The sequence below is a fragment of the Eublepharis macularius genome, chromosome 1 (genome assembly GCF_028583425.1).
Source record: "Eublepharis macularius isolate TG4126 chromosome 1, MPM_Emac_v1.0, whole genome shotgun sequence".
Taxonomy (NCBI): Eukaryota; Metazoa; Chordata; class Lepidosauria; order Squamata; family Eublepharidae; genus Eublepharis; species Eublepharis macularius.
This window is the reverse complement of record NC_072790.1, coordinates 184,559,606-184,583,759: the sequence shown is the minus strand read 5'-3', so window position 1 is coordinate 184,583,759 and position 24,154 is coordinate 184,559,606. Positions and strand designations below refer to the sequence as shown.

Here is a 24,154-nt window from a genome sequence, read left to right as displayed (position 1 = left end):
ACAACAAAAGGCATAAAGATATGGGTATGTGGCATCAGTATTTTAAGTTGTCTCTCACTCTAGTCTTTCACTTTTAACATTCCTCTTATTGGATGAAGGAAAAAAGTTAATAGCTTCTACTTTCCAGCAGAAACATAATGGTCATTGATTATTCTGCTAGACTCATTGAGATCATGCTGACAAGATAATAGACAATGAAAAATCAATTTTCTGAGGATATGATAACTTCACTTCTGATGCTGATATTAGCAGAGATTACTGGTAACAATTTCAGATAAGAACTTACTGATAACTGGTAGAGCACAGCTGACTTGTGCAATCATACCATAGATCCAGTTAGCTAATTACCCCTCTTCGGTACTTCTTACAAGTAACTTGTGTACTTTGCAGCATTTTTTTTAACTGATGGTTTTAAAAGGGCTTTTCCTGTCCTCCTTTCTCTTCCACATTGCCAAATGTGTAACAATGAAAACATTTGCTTCTCAGCTATCAGCCTGTTGTATTATGTTACTTTCTATGTTAGGACATAAAATCCAATATCATTAAGTAGCTTTTGTCAGAATTATGGATAAAAACACATTACCTATATATCACTCACAGTAACTTAACCAATACATCCCATGGAGCCAGCCAATTATAATACATATTACATAAGAACAAATGCAAGCACAGGTAAAATATATGTAGGGAATAGCTTTATGTAACCAAGCTGACAATATGGCTCAGCAGAATTTTCAGAATCTGTATATATATATATTAAATGAGTGCATGAGAGAAGAACTGGCTCTAGAGCCCTTAAAATTGGTGTGTTGCACTTAAGCATGTCTATTTCTGTTACCTATCAGTACAGACAGGCAGGGGGGATCCAGTGCTTATAAGCTTTCATTTTTCAAGCATTTTTGAGTGGTGGACTTGTCATGGGTGCATAATGTAGTCTTGGGCAAGCTACTACTATACCTTAGCTCAAAAGTTGGAACGGTGGCACACTGAACATCAGGTGAAGCATTTAAAAACTCTTTTCCATGTACTGGGGAAAATCTACATTGCACATCCTTTAGGCTGTCTAGCACTGGTGAATCCAACAGCCACTCAAACTTTTCAAGAGAGGGGCTGTTGTCGTAGAGCACCTGCATAATTTGCATCCCTGATACTTCCAGTTAAGATGCCTCAGATGCAAGTGTTCCCTGGCCAAGAACTTGGAGAGGCTGCCAGAGTGAGTCTCACAGCCTGGAGTCAGATGGAGCAATGACCTCTCTCGGTATGAGACAGCTTCATATATCCTCCTTCCAACTTTTTACCCCCTCTGCAGGGCTCCAGTGCCAATCCCAGCGAGCTCAGTCAAACCTTTGAATGTACACGTCGTTAGGAAAAGCACTCCGGTTATCCTTCACCTGCGAGCGCCATATCCAACGCCGCCCCAGCTCGTAGGAAACGTGTTTAGGATTGCACAGCCTGCCCACAAAGAGGCGGCCGCAGCGACGAATTAGACAGGAATTCGACAGGTGAAACTCCTGTCATCAGGCTTTCAAAGGCACGTGCCGGAGGGGGGGGGGCTGTCAGAAGACAGCGAAAGCCGGGGGGTGTCCCTAGCAGGGAGCAGAAGAGAGAAGGGCAGAGCTGGGGGCTGCCGGCGAAGATGCCGGGGTGCCGCGGCTTCCCAGTCCAGGGGCTGGTGCCCGGGATGCGCCCCTGCCCCGGCGGCCGGGCTGCCACGCAGGGTGTGGCCCGGTCCTGCTCCTCCTCCTCCCCCCGCCGTATCCTTTTCCAGCCGGGCTCTGCTGACGTGTCTGCTCCCCCTCCCGCCCAGCAGCTTGCCCGGCAGCCTGGCGAACGAAACATGGCTGCGCTACCGCGGCGTCTCTTCCTGGCGCTGCAGCTCCTCGCTCTGCTCCTTTGCGCCCAGCCGCCCTCGAGCCAGGCCCGCCGGGAGCTGGACCGGCGTTTCGCCGAGTTCAAGCGCTGCGCCGACCCCGAATGCAGCAGTAAGTAGGAGGCCAGGGGAGGCAGGCGGCGGCGGCGGCCTGCCTGCCTGCCTGCGAGCCCTCCGCCGGGTCCCTGTGACTGCCCATCCGCTGCGAGCAAGACCTGTTGGCATCTCCAAGGCCGCGCGGGAAAGAGGCTGCCCTCTTTGCCCCACGGGGCTTGGGGAGGGAGGCCGGCCGGCCGAGGGGGTTGGTCTTTTTCTTCAGGGCGCCTCTGGTCCCCGCGGTGACGGGGGGTGGCAGGCGCCCTTCCTCGCTACCTTTTATTTTCCCCCTTCCGAGTTGCGAGAAGGATGCTAGTGGAGACGTCCTTCCTGCCTGGCTCTGGGCAGCCCCCTTCTCGTTGAAACTTAGTGTCCACTCCCAGACTTTTGCTATACTTTGCTATCTTGTTACACGCAATAATAAAAGTAAAATTGTCTTTACTCAAGCCAATATTGAAGCACAATTGAACTCCGAGAAATTTACTTGTGAGTAAAACATGTTTGAGGGTGATCTCGAAATGGGAAGTGTTTATTTATTTATTTATTTATTCGACTTTAGCTCACCCCCCACCCCCAGCCTTGTCTCCAGTGTCTTTCTTTCCAGCCTGTCTCTCTTGATAGAGATGAATAGTATCTGTTGTCTATGTGGATAGACGGTCAGGACAAACCTGTTGATGATTGTTGCCCCCAACAGAGCTATGCAATGTCACAGAAGATCCTAGGGAACACTTCTTGAATCACCCACTTCTTTCTCATACCCCTAAAATGTTGTCCCAAAAGACTGCATAGTTGCTTGGGGTCAGCCCCAAGGAGAGTCTGATAACAAACAGCTTCTTGGTAGACCTGTTTATCCTTAGTGCCTTTGCATTAGCATTGTTCTCAGTCAAGCTTTCCCCCACTTTTAATAAACATTAAACATCTGATTAGCCTGCCTCTCTTGTAAACAAACTTGCATCTTGTAGCCACAAAGAATCTGGATTTCTGCAGACAAGCCAATTCATGACCTCATTCTGCCTCTCCTATCCATTTCACTGTGCTATATCAAATTACTCAAATCTATGGTTGTTGTGGGTTTTCCGGGCTGTATTGCCGTGGTCTTGGCATTGTAGTTCCTGACGTTTCGCCAGCAGCTGTGGCTGGCGTCTTCAGAGGTGTAGCACCAAAAGACAGAGATCTCTCAGTGTCACAGTGTCATCTCTGTCTTTTGGTGCTACACCTCTGAAGATGCTAGCCGCAGCTGCTGGCGAAACGTCAGGAACTACAATGCCAAGACCACGGCAATACAGCCCGGAAAACCCACAACAACCATTGTTCTCCGGCCGTGAAAGCCTTCAACAATACTCAGATCTAATCTATAAAATTCAACCTCTTGTGAAAAACTTAAATTGTGGATGTTTATAAAGTACCTAGATAGCAGCATATGTTTGAGATTTATTCTTGGAATTCAGGGTTTACTGTAAGGATGTCTCAAACATTGCAGAGTTTGTAGACAGAGATTATATGTTTTTATATGTTTCATAGGCACCTATTCCTAAATATGTTTATTTGGAAGGATACGTTCTTTTCTTTTTCTGTGCTGTCAAGTTACAGTGCACCCATAGGAGTTTCAAGGCAAACGCTGTTCAGAGGTGGTTTGCCATTCCCTGCCTGTGTGTAACAACTCTGGCCTTCCTTATTGGTCTCCCATCTAAATACTGACTAGGGTTGACCCTGCTTAGCTTCCAAGATCTGACCGGTTCCAGGTATCTGAACCATCCAAGTGAGAGCAAGAGTTTATTACTTGCCAGAAAATGTACTTGGATAGCTGTGCTGTTCAACCTTTATACATAAGGTTGGAAGTAAATCCCACTTACTCAAATCCAGAATTCAATATAGTTTCTCCCAAGTACTGTTGCATAGGATTTCAGCCTTAGTTTGAAATTATAAAACATTCTTGGGAAACAAAAATGCACAGCCTAGGTACATTATAATTTATGTTTAAAAAACTATTTTGGGCAACTGCATCTAGTTTGTTCTGCAGTTTGACACATCATATTCGAAAACCCCCGCTGAATAAGAGCAGTTGTACTATGAAATCATTTCCTTGCTCCTCAGTCCTAAAGATACTTAACTTGGTAACCATTTTGTTGTAGTTTAAATTGACTTATTTTCATGTAATGAGATCAGAGTCCAAGTAGGTTTGGGGAAAACAATATAGCATCTTCTTGAATGAAAATACAGGACTTTAAATGATATTGAAAATAATGGGCAAATAAAATACAGTTTGGATTGGGATGTTAAGGTGCATTCCTGGTCCATTTGAAGTAAATGGAAGTTTCGTCATTGATTTGCATAAAACATTGATTGCATAGAAAGCTAATGTGTTTATTGTGGCACAAACATTTGTGAGCCCAAGCTCATTTTGTTAAGTTTTGAAGATGTTCCATTGCAGATATACATACCCAAGGCTGAACAAAGTAGAACAACAGGGAGGTACTACAAGTAGAGGCTGAAAGCTCTTGCCTTTGTAATACCCCCTCCACCTGGCACCACACACTCTTGTTATTTTGATGTTTGCAACATTGTGTATGTGTATCTGCCCATTCATGCACCTGATGAAGTGAGCTTTGACTCATGAAAGGTTATGGCACGATAAATTCACTAGACTTTGAGAAGTCATAAAAGCAGAATAATACAGCTGCCCACTGAGAATTTACCCTTAATTGTATTGTTGTATTAATTATTTTGTTACCATTTTTTTATAGTCATATATTGATGCTTCCTTTATTGTTCAAAGATCTTTTTAAAAATGCACATTATCATTCTTTCTTTGCACTTTCTTTCAACAGTGTTAATGTGTCGAGGAAAAGCAGTGAAAGACTTTCAAGGTCCAGATTGTCGCTTTGTAGATTTCAAAGAAGGTGAATCAGTGTATGTTTATTATAAATTAGCAGGAAGAACCAACGAGCTTTGGGCTGGAAGTGTAAGTTTTTAAACAGTTATTGGGTTTTACACATTTTCCCCCTAATAACATTTTTGTTAATATTTATTCTTTTTTGTGGCTTTTTCATGGATTGTTGTTTTGTTAGTTTTAATGCAATGACATCATATTTCTTCACATTATGTATCATTAATGGCTTGCCTAAGAAGTCCAGGGGTTCCAGTAGAGTTAGTTTCTTTTAGAAAAGAGGGTACTGGAGAGCTGGAGGTTCTTTAAATTATCTGTTTCATTTCAAATATACAAGTGGTGCCTCTTGGGAGCAAGCAGACTCCTCAGCCAGGAAGTGCCGCTTCTAATTGTGCATCATGTTGCTTGAGAGCAAGGGCAACAGTGTAGATTCTGGCAGTCTTCCAGGCCATCTCTCAGTATAATTATACTCATCGCTCTCTTTGCTTAACTGCTTTGCACTCTCTTCCCCTCTGGTCTCAGCCTCTCCCCTCCCCTGATCAAGTGATCATTTCTGAGAAATTGGTCTGCTTATCAAAGGATGGGCATGCAACAATATAACCCTGGTAGTGTTTTTGAACTACTGGAAATGGCACACCTGTCATTTTCTCCCTCCTCCCTAACATAATCTGAGGCAGGTGTTGTGTTCTCCTTTATGGGGAAAAATAGCATTCAGTGATGAGGCTAATGTTGGTTTCATCTTGTGATCATATGGAAAAATGCACATATGTTAAATCATCCAAAGAAAACATCCAGATTTCTAGGAGCTATCCCTGAAATATTTGTCCAGCATATGGTTGGAGTGCACATGATGAAGCAGCTTTGCTGAAGCTAAGCAGATCTTGCTCTGACCAGTGCCTGGATAGGAAGGAGACCTTTTGGTAATCCTGCATATGCTGCCTCAGTTCCATGGCAGTAGAAAGGCTGGGTATGATATGATAAAAATATTGCTCTTCTTGCATGACACATCCCATTAAGCATATTCCCAATTAAAAAAAAAAGTTCTTAGCATTTATTTTGGAAGCCACTTGAGGACCAAACTATATGTTACCTATACTCCCATTTTACATACCATTGTGTATTTCTTTCTCCCGGTGCTTTGGATTTTTTTTTCTAAACAGCTGCCTCGGAGATTGTGATCAGGAGCAGAAGGGTGAAGACAGAGCTTGCAGTATTCATCTGGCAGCAGTATTTAAATCACATCCTAAGCCTTGATAAAGAGCAGCATAGGTGGCCAATCAATTGAGCTTTGTAAAAATTGAGCATGCTGAATAGATTAAAATGGCCTAGATGTAAAGACAGCTAGCCAAGCACATCCTGTTTAAATTAATGAAATAAGTTGATTTTAGTGAGATTCAGGTACAACTAGCTTTCTCTGGACTAAGATCCTGTGTTCATGCATCCTAGATCAAACTACATTCTCTCGGCAGTGAGATGCCAGAGACTAAATGAGACAGACTCTTGCCACACTGAGATTTCTCACTGCTAAGGATCATGGAAGGAAGCATTAGTGGTGGCTACTCTGGTTGGCAGAGCTCTGTGTGTCTCTCTGAGCAGGATTTTTCCTTTGCAAAGGGAACAGTGCTAGTGTGAACTCTTCTAACACAACTAACTGCCAGGACATGCTATTTTCTTTAGTTTCTCAGCAGCAATAGAGTTGCATTATTCTACCAAAAAAGAAAAGAAAAAAAGGACGAGCTTTGCATATAGGGAATCATTGTATCATCACAGTAATTCCCTTCTGATACCCACAGTGCCATAAATAGCCTGGATAATTAGGAGGCATCGGTTTCTAGGGCTTCGCAGCCCTTCATAAACACAACATATTAATAGTTGTTAGGCCAAGCCTAGTAACCAATTAGAGGCACAAGTCCTATCTACAATTAACCAAATAAATTTGCACAACGCCAGCCACTATGTACATAGTTTAACCAATGTGGTGTAATTATTAAAGTGTTGGTCTATGATCTGGGAGACCCACATTCAAAATGGGTCATGGTAATGCCTCCTCCAAGGCTATGTGAAGCAGCATAGCCCCACCTGCTTGAGGACCCAAGAATGGAATGCTGACCATCCAATGGTAGTTATTTAGGTCATTGGCGTCCAGGGCGCCTTCTTTAGGAAGAAGCCCAAAGCTGTTGTTTTTTAGTTGAGATCGCATTTAATTTTTTCTTCTTTGGCATGTACTGATCTTACCTTTGGAAGGTAGACTGAATATCCTAAGGTCACATTAACTATTAAACTCATCATCTGTTTTGAGAGGTTTGTCTTTGCCCCTCATATCAAATGCAATACAAAAGAGTAGAAGAACTATCTGCTGCATGGCCGAATGAAGTGTTATTCCGAACATGTGGCATAATGTAGTTGCTATCAGGCTGTGCTTCTTTAAAATAAAGAATGGCACTAAGATCTGATTTGCAATGCAGATTAATTACATAGTCATGCTAGAGAGTGCCAATTCACCACACTTCCACACCTATATTATTTGCTGAATTTTAAGTTATAACCAGGTATGTCCATCAATGGCTACTGATCAGATCTGAAATTCTCTAACTCTTACAGGTATAACAGTCATCAAGAAGCTATTTACAAATAGTATTATGTTGAAAACAAGCTCATTCTAGAGGATGTGCATGTATTGAGCCTTGATTATAGAAAAGCATCTGTACTGATACTGTACTGATTTATAATGAAAGCCATTAGTCCATACAGGAGCTAATTTAAAACTTAGAAGAATCTTGTCTTGTAAATAATGTCAGTCAAGAATAGTAATCCATAGGATAGCTGCTTCAGCTTTTGTTCCTGGAAATGTCTTTATTATGTGTTGTGACTGGAAAGGCTTCTTCTAGAGAATTTTAGGCTAAGAGGCAACCTCCCCCCTTCAGGACCTTGTCAAACTGAGTGAACATTACCAATAATTTCCATTTTTTGGCTTCTATAGCATAACTGCAGAAGATAGGTTTGGCAGCTTCTAATACTATAGCAATTGCTCTCCCTTAATATTTAATAACATCTGCTTGGTAAACATGGTTTTGGATGTAGTGTGTTTGTGGAACTATTTAATACTAAATATTTAACAAAGGGAACGATGTGGAAAGCACTAGTTATGTCTGCTCATACATGCACAGTATTGGTTAGATTTTTATTTTATTGTGCCATCTTATAAACCCAAACAATCAATTCCAGAAAAATTCCAGTAATTCAAAAATGTGATGTTGATGCCTGGCACCCAAGAATTGTGTGCCATTGTTTTTCAATCCTTGCGTAGGACTGCCATTGAAGAATCTGATGTGGTGACTTAATTTAAAATGTTTTTTTCAAACCCTGAAGGCATAAAAAGCTGTTTTCAAATTTTACTAGACTCACTATGAAGAAGGTTCTGTAGTCTAATCCCATTGCTTGCACCGGTCTTAGATTGGAGTTACTGTGCATAAAATTGTGCTGTAACTCAAAATTAAAATTTATCCATCTAATTACTTTTAAACATCAGAAATAATGTCCAAGAAATTACAGCATCAGGATATCCAGGAAACAGATTACATTTCAGGAACACATTGCTGTCTTAATATATCTAGAGTATGTGTGTGTGTGTGTCTTTTAATATGTTCTGCTAGTTTCTAATTGCCTACATTATCTAATCTCTGTAGTAATTCTCTGCTATTAATATTGGCACCCTGACAACAGTTATCTGAACTTACAAGTGAGAGTCTAGTGTGGATCTTTCTCTAGAAGGCTTTAAGAAAGGTCTTGGTTATCTCCCATAGCTTGCATATAACCTCAGCCCCAAATCACTTGTCTCTAGCAAAGAAAAGTTCTTTTACACTGATTATGGTGAATTACTGAAGCAACTGTAAAGGAGTCAGAATTGTACAAAGCTGATGATGTAGCTGGAATGAAAACACAGATTTTCAAAATAAAGGAGTATTTGAATATGTAGTGTTTGAATATGGTGTCAGCTGCCATTGAAAATGAAACCAGGTTTAGTCCTGGATAGAAGGTGATTGATAGAAAATAAGGTCTCTTATGTCAGATTTTAAAAGTCTGCAAAACATTCTATTGTTAAATTATGTGTTAACAGCACTAGAAAAACTGTAGTGGCTAGAATGACAAATTAGGACCTAGGAGATGCAGGTTCGATTTCCTGCTTTGCCATAGAAGTTAACTGGGTGTCCTTGGGCTAGTTACAAACCCTCAGCCTTGCCTACCTCACAGAGTTATTGTGAGGAAAAAATTGAAGAGAATAGTATAAGCTGCTATGGGTCCCCACTGGGGACAAAGGTGGGTGTAAATGAAGTAAAATTCCTACTATATAAAAGGTAAGCTGTATTAGTGATGACTCACTTTTTATCCCTGAGGAGGCACGAAGGATTTCTGGAGGGGTGTGCCGCCACAGCCACTGAGGTACCGATGAGGCCCACCACACCTACCTGGCCCTCAGCTCACCCCGAGCAGGCTGGGGTGTTGCGACAGGCCATGGAGTGCTGCTGTGTTACACACCATCCCAATTTCCTCCCGCTTGAGGTTAAATCTGTCCAGTGCAGAGCACAGGAATGCTGCTGAGGCAGCGTGATGGGCCATGGAGTGCTCCTGTGCTCAGCACCAGCCTGATTTCTGCCCTTTTGAGGCCAAATTGGGCTGGTGCAGAGCACAGGAACACCGCCAAGGCAGCACGATGGGCCCTGGAGCGCTCCCGCACTCTGCACTGGCTTGATTTCCACCTGTTTGAGGCCAAATCGGGCTGGTGCAGAATGCAGGAATGCTGCCGGGGTGGCGTGATGGGCCCTGAAGATGGGCCCTGCTCTTCGAACTGGCCCAGTTTCTGTCCATTTGAGGCCAAATCAGTCTGGTGTAGAGCTCAGGAATGCTGCTGGGGTGGCGTGATGGGCCTTGGAGTGCTCCTGCACTCTGCACCAACCCGATTTTGACCCATTTGAGGCCGAAATCAGCCAGCTGTGGAGGGCAGGAATGCTCCTGGGGTGGCGCATGCCCTCACAAGGCCCTGCTGGAGCCCGTTGTATTGTTAAACACAATGGGCTAATTTGCTAGTAATAAAATAAAATAAAACAGATGGGAGGAGCAAATTGCCAGGTATGTACAAACTGTCACAGGGGAAATAAATCAGAAACCTCATTTAGTCATTCAAAAGTATTTGCCCATCTGTACCAAACTGTCAGTCTTAAGCCAAGAAAGGAATTGCCTTATCTCTGGTACCGTCTCTGGAAAATATTGCTGCCTTGTTTTTTTATTTTACTTTATATTATTAAGTCTATAGCTGCTAAAAATACAACATTAAACACAATATATTGGAGAGCATGAGAACTACCCACAAACCTCTTAACTTTGAATCAGAGAAGGAGAGTGCAGTTTAGATAAAATCAGGAATTCTCAAGTCATAACCTAGGCTTAAACTGTGTGCCAGAAACCTAAAGTGTGCATTATGTTTGGCCATGAGTCAGGTTTGTGTTCCCTTGATCCAGCTCACTTTCCCTACATGCACACAGCAGTTTTGGGAACTTACTTCTCCAAGTCCCAAAGGACCTGATTCTAAGTGGAAACATAGCAGCAGAGGTCTAACCTCCCCCCATGCTGTTTTTCCAAGCTGAAAGGACATTATTTGTTCCATTGTAGGGCAGCACATGCTCTGAACATTGCTCATGCAGCCCCACACTGCAGCAGAATACTCCCTGGGGCTATTTCAGGTTGGAAAAATGGTATGGGGAAAGGATGAAGCCTTTTCTCCCCTCTCTCACACCATAGCCCTGATCCAAATCAGAGCCTTCAGGGATTGGGAAATAAGTTCCGTACAGCTGCCTTTTGGCTGCAGGAAAGTTTCCTTGGGGCAGGGAAACTCCATCCTGACATGTGGCCAAATATATCATGTAACTTGGCCCAACACACTTACTTGGCAGTAAGTTTCATGAGAATTTAAAACTCAGGTTAATCAAAGGGCCATCTGAATAAATATCAATAGGCTCAATGTTCCATTTCTATTGATTTTAGGAATGTCTGATTTTATTCTGGAGTTTACTTAAAATTTGTACATAACTTTGTACAGTAGTCTAGGGTACTAAGGTTTACATTTCAATACCAGTGTTTCAGTGCTTTTCTCTCTCATGTTTTTATCCTATCGTTCTTCCAGGTGGCTTTCCAAGCATTGTTATACTTTCAGAACAGTTGTAGATGTCTCAGAATGGCACTGATCCACAACAGATTAGCAAGTGCAAACATGCCTTTTCATTTCAGCCCTAAGCACACCTTAAGTGTGTCATAGTATGTTGCCTTTGACTTTAAGTAATATCTGGATGTGTTTCTAAAGGTGTCCTTTTTACTGCCATCTCAAATACAGTTTCATTCTGTAGTCCTGATATGGCAGGGGGGCCCTGCACTACATTCTAAGCTGCATCTGACAACCTATTAGGTGCTCATAGTAGTTTTTCTGATGCAGTGCACTTGTTTTGAAAAAGGATAAGCAAGTGCCCTGTGGCACATGTGACTCTTACTGGGTGCCCTTCTGAATGCCCACTTATGCTACGTAAAGTAATTCTTGACCGGGATGTTGCTACTTCTGTACAGTCCCTTGTTACTACTGGCTGTCAGTTACCAGCAGCAAAAATATGACTTCAATTCTTGTTTTCCTGGCAGGTTGGAAGTGAATTTGGATATTTTCCAAAGGATTTACTTGAAATAAACCATATTTATACCCATGATGAGCTAGAATTACCAACAGATGTAAGTTAATTTTTTTTGTTCTATTTACTAGTCTGAATTCAGCTGCGGGGGGGTGGGTGGATAAAATTATATTCAATTGTATCCTTTCAATATTTGGGGGAGCAGTAGGAGGATCAAAATCACAACCTTGTGAAATAGACCTACACAACTTGGGATACCACTAAGCTGTATGCAGTCAGCTGTTTATCAGGGACTTCATAAACCTCCTGCTTTTGCCTGGGACTTCTAATACAGGCTGTCAAATAACTGGGCTACAATATTGTTGGTGGAAGGCATTTTACTTTGTGGTTTGCATTGTACAAGGCTGTTGGAGATGATGCTCGCTTGTCCAATTCTCTGACATAGGGTAGTTACATGGCTGTTATGATTGGACAGCGATGAGTTTAGCTGAGGCAGAAGCAGATTTGCAGATGGTGTCCTTGTTGCCTCCTTCTCTAAACTTATGCTTTGCTTGTAGTATTTCTGTTTGCACCTTTTTGTCTGTGGTGTAAATTGAAGAAGTATAATTTCATTTCTGGCAGAACTTTTAATTTGCTGTTGCAAGGGGTACAACAACCACTAAGGACGGATCCCACTAGAATCACAGTAAACAAGAAGTGGCAATCCACAGGAATCCCTTGACAAGCAATGTTACAAGATGTACAAAAACCTTCTCTTCTGTTATCAATAAATATATAATTACACGTAAATACAATCACATACAATAAATTTCATTATTTCATCAACAGTGTCTGAATTTCATTAAATCCAATCAAAAATACAAACTAGTTATCTATTGTCCCCCCCCCCCAACATTATTCAAATCTGGAGGGTCTTCACAGGACTATATCGCCTGCTGAACCTCTTACACAGTGTAATATACAACATGACATTTACAATATAGCAATTGCCAAACATCCGTGGACGACTGAAATAGCCAATTCGCACATGCAGGACAACAATGTACCAGATGTATCACAGACACCTAGTTTGGTAAGGACAGAGCCCTCCCGAACCGTTGTGTCCTAAGTTCAGTCTCTGTCCAAAAGGGGAAATTGCAGTTAGCTCCAAGATGCAGGGCAACCAGTTGTATCTGTGACTTGTACAGATAGTGTAGCTGAGAAGCACAATAAAAACACACAAAATCAACGTTGATGAATAATCATACTCTACTACATACAAGTCCTAGTAAGGAAATAGATAAAACAGAGTCTATGCTTCATGCAAAACTTTCACAGAATGAAACTGTTAGTTTCAATTTCTGCAGTTTCAGAAGCAAACTTTCTAAATTGTAATTGGAAACCTGTATTGCATTGTTATATGAGGAATGCAATTCTTATTGCTAGAGGTATAGTCTTGATGTTCAGTCTGGTGATTTTATGCTCTGTGCAATCTGATCTGTGTTCACTGTGGGTTACTATTAGTTAAAAACACACAGGATTGCCAACTGGCTGTGCAGTCCCAAGCAGATGTATACTCTTCTAAGATAATGGGCTTAGAAAGACGCAATTCTCTTAGAATGGCACTGTAAATCTTGGACAGTTTCTGAGGTGGTTCTTGTTGCCTTCCTTAATTAAATGAACCATCTGCAGATTTTCATAGGTATGGTTATAATTTCAGCAAGATTAAAAGAACACTAAGGAACTACAGTGAAAATCCTTATGTAATTAAAAATATATTTTTTCCCCTTGCAGGAAACAGATTTTGTTTGTTTTGATGGAGGCAAAGATGATTTTGATAATTATAATGTGGATGAACTTTTAAAATTGTCAGAGGACATTGTAGCTAATGATGCTGAAGCTGAGCTAGAAATTGAAAAGGAAGAGGAAACTAAGGGGTCTGATCCTGCGGAATCTGTTGATCCACAGATGGATGATCTCGAAGTGGGCTCAGAAGAAAGCAGTGAAGACCATGTCAGAGTGGATGAACTGGACAATTTTCTTTTTGAAAAGGATGATAATGTAGAAGGAGCTCTTGATTCCAAGAGTGAGGACCTCGCTGTAAATAGGGATACAGACAATCCTCAGGGAGACCAAAGTCAGCCTTTGGAAGAAATGCATCAAACTTTAAAAGTGCCAGAACATGAAAGTGCCAAAAACTCTAGTATTTCTCAGGGTGAAGCTAAACAATCAGATTATAGAGACAAAGATGAAGGTGCTTTTACACTTATACAGCAGGAAGTATCAGAGAAGCTCAAAACAAAATTTGGCTCAACTGCAGATGTTCTTGTGTCCGATGATGAGACAACTAGCCTTGTTTCATCACTTGATGGTGATCTCATGGAAGATGTGGATATTGACTCTTATGATCCAGAAAGGCTGAGAGAACCTAAGGAGCAATTGGAAGAAATTCCTTTGCTATCTTTTGCAGAAAAAGAAATTATATCTTCTGATGGCCCAAAGGCTGATAAGATGTTATCAGAGGGTATCCATGAGTCAGAAATGAGTGATCTTGATGTCACTGGGGAAGGTGTCACAAAATCTGTTGATGAGAAAAAAGAGGACTCTGGTTTATTAACAAATTTAGGGGATACAATTTTTGCAATTGTCAGTGGAGGTGAAAGAACAGCTGATGAAACTAATGGGGACAGGGTTGATTTAGAGGAGGAGGAGGAGGAGGAGGAGGAAGTAGTCCTAATCAGCAAAAAAGAAAATGTTTTGATTCATTCAGAGGAGGCGTCATCAAAAAATGATCTCCCAACATCAGAACATGATCATATTACAAAGAAAATACAAAATGGAGATGTCAAAAATCCTAAAGAAAGAAGGTATAAAACTGAGGACTACAAGGAAGAGTATTCAAAAAGAGAGAGAGAAATTGGTACACAAAAACAGTTGCAAAGCACATCTATGCATAATTTTGGTGCCTTTTCTAATTACAGAGATGGCCTGGAATCTAAAGCACCTATGGAAACAAAGGAAGAAAGTCTAAAACCACCTATAGGTGACATCAAAGATGATCCAGAAGGGCTCTCTCTTCATAAAATAATACAAGATGAAGAAAGGGTAGAGGAAACCATTTTGGAGGATGGCTTAGAAAATGATACAATACATAAAATACCATGGGAAGAATTAGATGAAAAAGATGATGTGAATGAAGAGTCTATGAACATAGCACCAGAGGCTATGGAAGAACTAACAAATGAGCATCAAAATGATCTGGATGAAACTAATCTTTTCTCAAGTAAAACAAAGCATGAGGCACATCAAAGTGAAGAAGATTTTGAACAAACAGAGATATTCAGTAAGGAGAAGCAAACAAATGCCTCTGCTGTGGAAAACATTTCCACTAAAGGAAATGCTGAAGTTAATATCAAACAATCCAAACAGGACACTGAAAACCAATATTTAGATGCCCATGAGAGTCTTATGAGAAGTACTGAGAAGCAAACACTAGAGGAAAGAGCTGTTATAGAAAAATCCATGAGCCTCACACAGCATGGAAACCTTACTCATCAAAACATTGTTCATAAGGAAGCTGAACACATGGACGAAGGTATTGGTGCAAATCCAGGCAGAGAGAAATCGCCCATAGCAGAATTCCAGTCTGTGGAGAGTGAAGTTCAAGAAGACAACATAGAAGAATCGGAAGAGGAACTACTACAGGATGAGAATGCTGTTAGCGCAAAACTATCTAAAGAGAGACTTGCAGATGAGCAAAGTTTTACATTAGGTATCCAAAGTGCCAGCCCTCCAGTGGAAATGCCAAATGATGCTATTTCAAGAGCTGCTAATCCTGTTGATGAAACGGGAGAAGAAGCAATGACAACACTTGAGCAGGACAGAAAGGAAGGCAGCATGCACCATTTGAATGAAGAGTATGAAAGCATGCAATTAAACAAAGTTTCTCAAATGACTGAGATGATAGAAGGCAAAAAGGAGGAGCAGGAAGAGCTGAAGCTACCAGAATTACCCGATGCAGAAAATTCTGTGGTTGAAGAAAAAAATCTCTTCCAGGACAAAATGTCAAGCAATTTAAATATTTCTAAAGTAAAAGACGACAAGGATGACTTTAATGAAACAGAGGAGCATCTCAGTGAAGATTCTTTACAGAAAAAATTTACAGACAAAGACCAGCATTCCTATCATCCCTCCAGGCCTAGGAGTGTTTCAGAAAACAAAAAGGAAGCTGTAGAACCAGAATACAGTGAGTCTGTGAGAGAACTCACTATAATGAAGGCATTTCTTGATGAAAAACATATCGCACGCTTACAAAAATATCTTGGACAGCAACATGTTTTCATGATAGAATCCTTGTTTCATGACATGGAGTTGGAATTAATGGTTGCTCAGAAACAGAACAAAAACCATGAAGACATTGAAAACGCTTTGGACCAGATCCTTGAATCTTCAGAATATAACATTCTGGGTGTTGTGGACAAAATTTTAGATTCAAGAGCGCTAGAAAACAAAGAAGAAGTTGTGAGAGAAATTGATTTGTTTGATGAAGAAGCTGCCCTATTGGATGATATTCAGGAACTAATGTATTCACTAAGACACAAATACTCTCCCATTAGTGAGAGTGCTCCACTTGCATCCCCTCTAGAATCAGAGATGGATTCTAATGTACTTATTACAGGTAAGATGTTAAAATGAATTACTGACAAGGCTTAAAAAAGCCAGATATGTAATCACACAGGTACCTACAAATTTGATGCTGACATCTAGAAAAGATTTTCAAAATTCAAACACTGTTCTAGGACAATCGCTGATCAAGCATTTTTAGAAGCTGATGGACTCCAAATCAAAATTGAAATATAGTGCTTTCAACCAATTCCCTAATTCCTGATTGAAAATAGTGTTTAACCAGGGTTTAATGGAGACAGACCATGCTGAGAGTTTCAAGCAAGTTGATTAAGCTTATTTATGATTTTTGGTTGATGCTGAACTCGTATGTTTGGAAGTAGATCTCTTGAGTCTAATGAAACATCCAAGTTAGCATACTTAGGACTGATTGCAGCTTTTGTCGAGATAATTGTAAATGTTTTAAAATATTATTAGCTACAGGCATGGCATATTTTCCAAATATGGGAAGAGAGTTCCATTTCCCTGCCTTGTGGTAGTCATTTCACCCCCTGTGCCATCAGGCGGCTTTTTTAATTATCCTCCCTCCCGTGTTTGATATAGCAATATGCCATTCCATCATTTATCAATATGTTGCTTAATATAAAAAGTCCCCCAGTGGAGGAGGGGGTAGTGGTGGTGATAGTTACCATGGGAACAGGGAAACGGCTGCTGTGTGCATGGGACTGGGATAATCCAGAATTTCCTGCAGACATGGCAGCCATGTTTTCTGTGATCTTTCATAAAATTTCACAGCAAAGCAGGTTTGGAAAAGATTGGAGAAAAGCTGGGGAAACACTAAGAAGTGCACAAATACACCAGGATGCTGTAGGAAAAGGTGGGAGGGGAGAGAGAGAAGCCATTTCCCAATACCATCAAACTTTGGGCCCTGGATTATCTAAAATTGCACTGTAAATTCATGGCTGCACAAACTTTAAACTGGAGCCTTCCTGGCATGCTCATAACTACTAAACTACATCAATTCTCTTTTCCACATTTTCTTCAATGCAATTGCATTGTAACTACACATTTAAATGATTTTTCCCCATTTACAAATGCAGCCTCTGGGATTGGTTTATCAAGGAAGAGAAAAGTAAATTTTAACTCTGTCCTCCTTTGCCTTTTTCTCATTGGAAAAAGTTATCCTGCTTTTACTCCTAATGGTGTAAAAATACAGATTAATGAAAGTTTTTCCCAATAGAAGTTAAAGCTCAGAGTTGTTTTTTCTAGCACCCACACACTGGTAAACAAAAATAAGTTGTTTAAAATAAGAAACCATAATGTGTCGTTCAGGCCTTGACACATTAAATAAATATAAGGATAATCCTGGTTGTAAACACCGCAGCAAAAAGCTCACCTCAGAGCACAACCCCAACTTCCCAGTTTGTCATAATTTCATTATTGCTTTAAAAAACTCCATGTAATTGAATATTGGAGCTAGTATAAGAAGCAGCTGGTTAAAAAACTAATCCATCCACCACCATGGAATGGTGTAAAGTTAAGTTTGCATATAAATGTAATAAATGCAGATTTATTTTTACAATTCAGATGCACAATGATAAATGAACTTTGTACCTCTATTGAGAACTAAGACATGCTACAATAAAACAATTGCTGAAAATACTAGGCACCACAATGAACTTTCTAGATGCCATGGCCTGATGCTTGAGATTTGTTGAACCCTGGTGTAGTTGAGCCCTAGGCCTTAATTTTCATCCAGGCTATAACACTTCAGACTGGAGGTAGTGTATGTTTACATTGTTGGATGCTTTCCATACCCCACAGAAAACTAGTATGTGAAGTTTAAAGTTAGGCTAGAACTCTCCTCCCTAATCACTAGATGCCTATGGGGAGGATTTGGAAGTATTTTTTTGTACATGAGGGGTATCGTGTGAGCTTCCACGTAATCCAGCACTAGATTTACTACCTTAATGAGAACTATACCTAAATATAACTTATTTTTTCCTGATTAAAGGAAGCTTATTACGGCCAAGATTGAGAATACCTTATATATATATGAACTGAAAGCCTCATGGATTTCCAGTGCAAAATGTTAATAAGGCAAACTTCTGTGTTCTTGAGGACAGATGGTGGTCCTCTACTGTCCTTAAAACAGTGGTCTGGAAATGAATTTGCTGACGTTGACTCATTTCAAGGGTGAATAATTAGTGCTGTCTGGCAGTAAGGGCTTTATAGTTATGGAATATATGTTCTTTGACACAGCATTTTAATACGTGTATTTATTTGTTAAACATGTTAGAAGGAAAATCAGAAACATATATTAAGATGTGGAGTACCTAACAGAAAAATCCTAAGCAATGTTACTCCAGTCTAAGCCCATTGCTTTCAGTGGGCTTACGCTGGAGTAACTGCGAAGGATTGCACTGCAAATCCCTTATCCCTTGAAAACCTTTTCCCTTAAGAATGAAAACAGGCAAAAATTTGATAGATTAAAATTTGATTTGACACCAGGTAGACCAATCGTGTTTGTGTTTTACTAATGAAACAAGAATGGGCGTGTTTTAAGTCCTAGAAGTTCCTCTGAAAATATATTGCATAAACAGCTGTAGCCTTTTGGTTTCATGTAATTTGCATATCATTTTCATAAGGTTTTGGTTGTCAGTCCTTAGCTGATGGAAATGTTGCATTTGGTAATGTGAGGGGACTCACCAAAATCTATATAGCTATAAGAAAAATACTTTTAACAGGGAATTACCAATTTAAAAAATTATAGTGACTCAAAGTTATGATTGTAAGGTAGTAAAAATATTTTATTTTGAAAATATTATTATAAGCAAACCCATATTTTCAAATTCCTCTCTGCAGCAATCAGGGCTGGCAGCTTATTTTCTTTAAAACATTTAGTAGAATTCTTTTTTTAACAAGAGCTCAGGTTCTTGTAAAGACACTGAACAGTTGCACCCTTCAGAGTCCATTGAAGTCATTGTGTTTAGAAGGGTGTAACTTTATTTAGGATTGTTCTGTTAGTGTTTCACACTACTGATATATCATGTTCTGAAAAATTTTTCTAAAAAATTGTATCAGTGAAGTGGGCTTAAGCCATTTTCAATTGCAGTAGGCAGCAGGGTAAGCTGTTCTGTAAGCATATTGGATAACACTCACTAACACTTCTTAACACTCATCCATTCCAATTGTTAAACAAAAATGAAAGCTAATGTTTCTGTTGATTGCAGCTAATGCAGAACAGACTGGCGGTGACAGGTATGCCATAGACAGCCCAGCAGAGAAGACAGATCAAAAGCTCCCACTACATACAGAGCAGATGTCAAAAGAGCAGGCCATTATTCAGATGGATGAAGCAAAAGATGTGAATGTTTTGGCAAATGCTGGAACTGTGGATGAAAAAGAAAGCAAGGACAGTTTTGACAGTGAGAAGAAATTGCCCCATGTGGATACAGCTCCTGAACCAGTTGATTCTAGGACAAACACAGATGATTTTATTACAGGTAACTTTCCTGGTAGTTTTGTACTTGTATGTTTTGCTAACAGCATTTTAATCTTCATTACTGAAAAAGTATTCAAATGTTTTCCAGGCATTATTATGAATGAAATTATTAACGAGATTACAGCTAAAACCCTGATCCAGCAATTTGCTACAGTTCTGTGAAAGAGATTGCCTAAAAGACATCTCTTTGCGTGTGTGTTATGTGCCATCAAAGTACATGTATGTATAACAAGGTGGTCCAGGGGCACATAGAAGGACACACAGGGCTGTGAATTGGGTCATATAGAAGTAGAAATCAAGCCCCCACATGCTCTAGTGTAGGCCACGGTAAAATGGTTTTGCACCAATTCCTGAAAGTCAGCAAACAGTGCAGACAAGAACATTCAAAGAGTTGGATCTGCTATAGAGAAAAATGTCTTTCTGCAGATGTTCTGTAGATCTCTGGATCTAGAATGAAATTATGATTTTTATCTTAATGGTGGAATGAAAGTACTATTGCACTCATATTATTAAAGCAGAGATCAGCAGGATATTTGAATAGGCCTAATCTGAAGAACTGACAAATAGTAGTAAGACTGCACTTCTGAACTCAGTTACTTGAAATTTAACAGGATTTATTTTTGCATAATCTGAAATGGAGAATCAGGAGTGTGGGATACAGGTAAAGTAACACATCTTCAGAACAGAGGAGTTAGCCGTGTTAGTCTGTAGTAGCAAAATCAAAAAGAGTCCAGTAGCACCTTTAAGACTAACCAACTTTATTGTAGCATAAGCTTTCGAGAATCACAGTTCTCTTCGTCAGATGCATGGAGGGCAAGTTTCTTCTTGCCCTCCATGCATCTGACGAAGAGAACTGTGATTCTCGAAAGCTTATGCTACAATAAAGTTGGTTAGTCTTAAAGGTGCTACTGGACTCTTTTTGATCTTCAGAACACTCTCAAAATACAAGTATGGTCAAAAATTTATGAAATAATTTATTTTCAACCAAAGGTACATCTAACGCTAAAGATAATACCATGGAAGAGGACAGTAATCCATCAGAACCAGACACTGCTGCTCCACAAATTCTTGCTGCCTTGGGTGCTGCAGTCCTTTTAGCCAAAGAAAATATGCGACCCGTCACAGAGATTGTAAGTGTTTCATCTGTTTAAATCTTGTATTTAGGATGGGTTTTAATTTTTTGTTTGCATGTTTAAAGATCAGCAGCTCCAGATAGCCTGATCCTCATGTATCAAAAAGTCCAGCAGCATTCAGTCACACTTAGTCCCAAAGAAGTGTACATAGGATTATGTATACTGAATTCCCAAGTCCATATACAGCTCAGTGTAATTGGGTATTCAGAGTAATTAAATCCAGTAAATTTCAGTAAGCATGCTGAGAATAGTAGCCTTATTTTGAAGTAAGTTATATGAATGTTTGGTAAGGTTTAAGTACACACATGCACTGAAAACTACAGCCTCCTGAGATTGCTGTGGATGTCAGAACTGCCTATGTCAAAACTTCCTTAAATATACTTGTCTGTAATGTGCACCTTACTCTAGAAGTTAATGAGACTTGGACCTGGTGTACATATGCAGCAGAATGAAATGCTGCATGTGTACACTGAAGTGGCAGGTGGGAAATTTCTGAATAGTCCTGTACATTAAAATCTCCTTGCAAAGAAAGAACTGGTACAGCAGGCAAACGGCTAGGCTAGAATAATTTCTCCCTGTGCCGCTACGTTTCTAGCAGGGATTGTAAGCAAAAACGGATCCTAGACCAGCACCACCGTCTGTAGCCCGAAATGGTGTAGTGGGCTGAACCACTTCATTCTCCTGCACGCGTAAACTGGGCCTTTCTTCCAAGCAGTTGAACACTGAAGAGCTCTAGCCATCGCGTTGCCGGCGAACAGCCTGGCAAGCCGATGCGGCTTGTAGAAGTTAAGAGGCTTCCGCTTCATTCCAACCTATAAACTACCGGGCCGTAGCGGAAACCAAGCCGCGAGCGGGCTGTAACCGTCACCGAATTGTTCCTCCCCGCTTCCGGTAGGAGTACCGCTGGCCGGTTCTCTTCCCGATCTCGCAACTCTCCTACCAGGTTGCCGGCACGGGGCGATGACGTCAGGGGTCAAGGAGGGGTCGGCGTGAGGTGACGTGGCCCTGTGGGCGCAGCGGGGGAGGGGCAGCAACGGATGCCAAGAGAGGCAAAGTTCGCCGCGGCCGCCTCTTCTCCCCCGCCCCAAGGTACTCCCCGCTCTCCTCCCCTCCGACCGATGGAGCCTGTCGTTCCCTCCGGCCCCACCGGCAGTACCGCGCTGTTCCTGGGGCCGCTTTCCCGGGGTTACGCTTCCTTCACGGGCCGCTTTCTGCAGGTGAGAGAAGAGCGAGGTGCGGAGGCGGGGAGGGAGATGCGGGGAGATTTCCAGGCGCCGAAGCTTCGGTCGCCTTCTCAGGGAGATCGTAGCCCTGCTCTTTTCTTGGCTGACGTCTGTCCAAGGCCCCGACCAGCAAACTCAAAAGGAGCTGGAAATAAATGGAGCGCAAGTCGTCCATCGGTCCCCACAGCGCCTTGTCGAAACAGCCAAAGCTAGGGGCGAGATTTTCCCGGTAGGCCCATAGTGGAGTTGTGAGGAGAAACGAGGTTAATCTTGCAGGAAGGGCAGAGGAAAAAGGTGTGTGTATGCGGGGGGGCGGGGCGGGGGGCTTGCCCCAACAGGTTTGTGTTTATCACACCCCCCCCTCCCCATGCCTTTTCTCGTGGTATACGTGTAGCGGTGTTTTTGTACAGCAAAGTTTAGGAGACATTTGTCTTGTTCTAGTGGTGCTGTGCAAGGGGTTTCTGCTACAGGAAGAATAAAAAGCGGTGGTGGAGGAAGAGGTTTTGTGGATCCTTGGAATAGCTCAAAAAACTTGTGTTTGTATAAGTGAGTTAAATGTAGAAGCAGGCAGATTTTTGAAGAGTTCGATAATCATACATGAAGTGAGTTCTTAAAGTGCTGATTCATATGAGTCACGTGTGAAATTAAATGTTTGTTGTGACTTTAGCCTCCTGTTTCTCTGTCATACAAACAGACTTTCTGAGAAGTTCACAAGATAGTTTCCCCAGAAGCCTCATGGAAACAAACTGTAAACAAGATATTGCTAGAATTCTAAAAAAAAGTTTTGTTCTTGGTTTTAATTTTGGTGTCATTTAGGCCTGGATAGTTGCTGTCTAAATGATGATCCAAGTTCTTCATATATGGGAAATAAATTACTTTGGGACAAGTGTCTGGGTGAATCTGGCAACTTTATGTATTGTATCAATGCTGTATTGTTTTTCGGTTAAACGCTGCAGCATGGTTTAGCTTGAATTTCTGGGATTTAAAATGAAGGCTAGTGTAACTCTAGGTAGTGAGATGTTGTAAGTGCATAATATGATTTGTCAAGGCTCATTGACTTTAATAATAGTATAAATCTTAATCCTTTTTCCTTTATGAAATTTTAAATGGTAAAGGTGAAAACGGAAAAAGAAAGAATGCTTCTTTTGTGATAGTGATATACATTAGGAATAAAATTAAATAATGCTATTTGGATAAAAAAATGCAGATTTGTATGTGTTCTATGTTGCATGTGTCGATTTGCCCAGAATTATTATTAGTATTATTTATAGTCTGTCTTTCCCACTGAGATTCGAGGCAAATTACACAATGCAAGTCAATACAGTCAACAGTATGGGTCATTTAGTAAACAATGCAGTAATATTTGGATTGCAGAAACATAAAAACAGAGCGAAAGCAAAGTGTAAACATTAATATTACATATTAAATGATGCAGAATTACATAGTAGAATCATACTTAATCCAACAGACAGTACATACTGTGCACAGTAGTATAGTCACAGTCCCTGTCTCTTTACTAATCATCAATAAAAACAGCGATTTCTAAAAGATAGCGGTAGCACATATTGCACATCGACAAGCAGTGGTTACGGACCTCTACTGCATTGCCTGGAGATTTGGATACAGAGATATAGAGCTGGATGTTGTTAGCATATTGATGACTGCCAACCCCCAAACTATGAATGATTTGTCCTAAGGGCTTTATACAAAAATCACTTCCATAGTTGGTAGTAGCTGGTGTGAAAACCAGATAGCCAGTTTGGTGTAATGGTTAGAGTTTTGGGACTAGGATAGCAACAAAATCTCCCATCCATGAAGCTGACTAGGTTGTCAGTCTAATTTGCTTTACAGGACTGCTTTAAAATGGAGAGGGAAAAGCAGGTACACTATCCTGTGTTCATCGGAGGAGGGCAAAATAAAAATATAATCTTGAGGCAAAAGAATGAGTCTTAATATCAGCTTGTCTTTTTCCTAGTTTTTTGGGTAGAAAGAAGTTGTTCTTGGTCATGATATTTTGATAAAATATAAATATATATGTAGTATGTTAGCAGCTGTCAAGTATTTAAAGTGGCTGTGGATGTTGCATTGGTAATATTTCAGAACCATGATCATATTTTTGTTTTGAAATTATAATTAGATAAATACTTAAATTAAAATGAGTCAACAAGAA

General features: G+C 40.7%; 1 protein-coding gene across 2 annotated transcripts in view; it reads left to right on the top strand.

Annotated features, from left to right (window-relative positions):
- Positions 1-1,815: 1,815 nt before the first annotated feature.
- Positions 1,816-24,154, top strand: part of MIA3 (MIA SH3 domain ER export factor 3) — a 43,401-nt gene continuing 21,062 nt past the window's right edge. For both annotated transcript variants that reach the window (XM_054980051.1, XM_054980043.1), the window contains exons 1-6: positions 1,816-1,982; positions 4,795-4,928; positions 11,535-11,621; positions 13,295-16,178; positions 19,357-19,629; positions 20,619-20,758. In XM_054980051.1, coding sequence (XP_054836026.1) covers positions 1,838-1,982; positions 4,795-4,928; positions 11,535-11,621; positions 13,295-16,178; positions 19,357-19,629; positions 20,619-20,758 — 3,663 coding nt within the window. In that variant the 5' untranslated portion in view covers positions 1,816-1,837. The remainder of the gene's footprint in view (positions 1,983-4,794; positions 4,929-11,534; positions 11,622-13,294; positions 16,179-19,356; positions 19,630-20,618; positions 20,759-24,154) is intronic.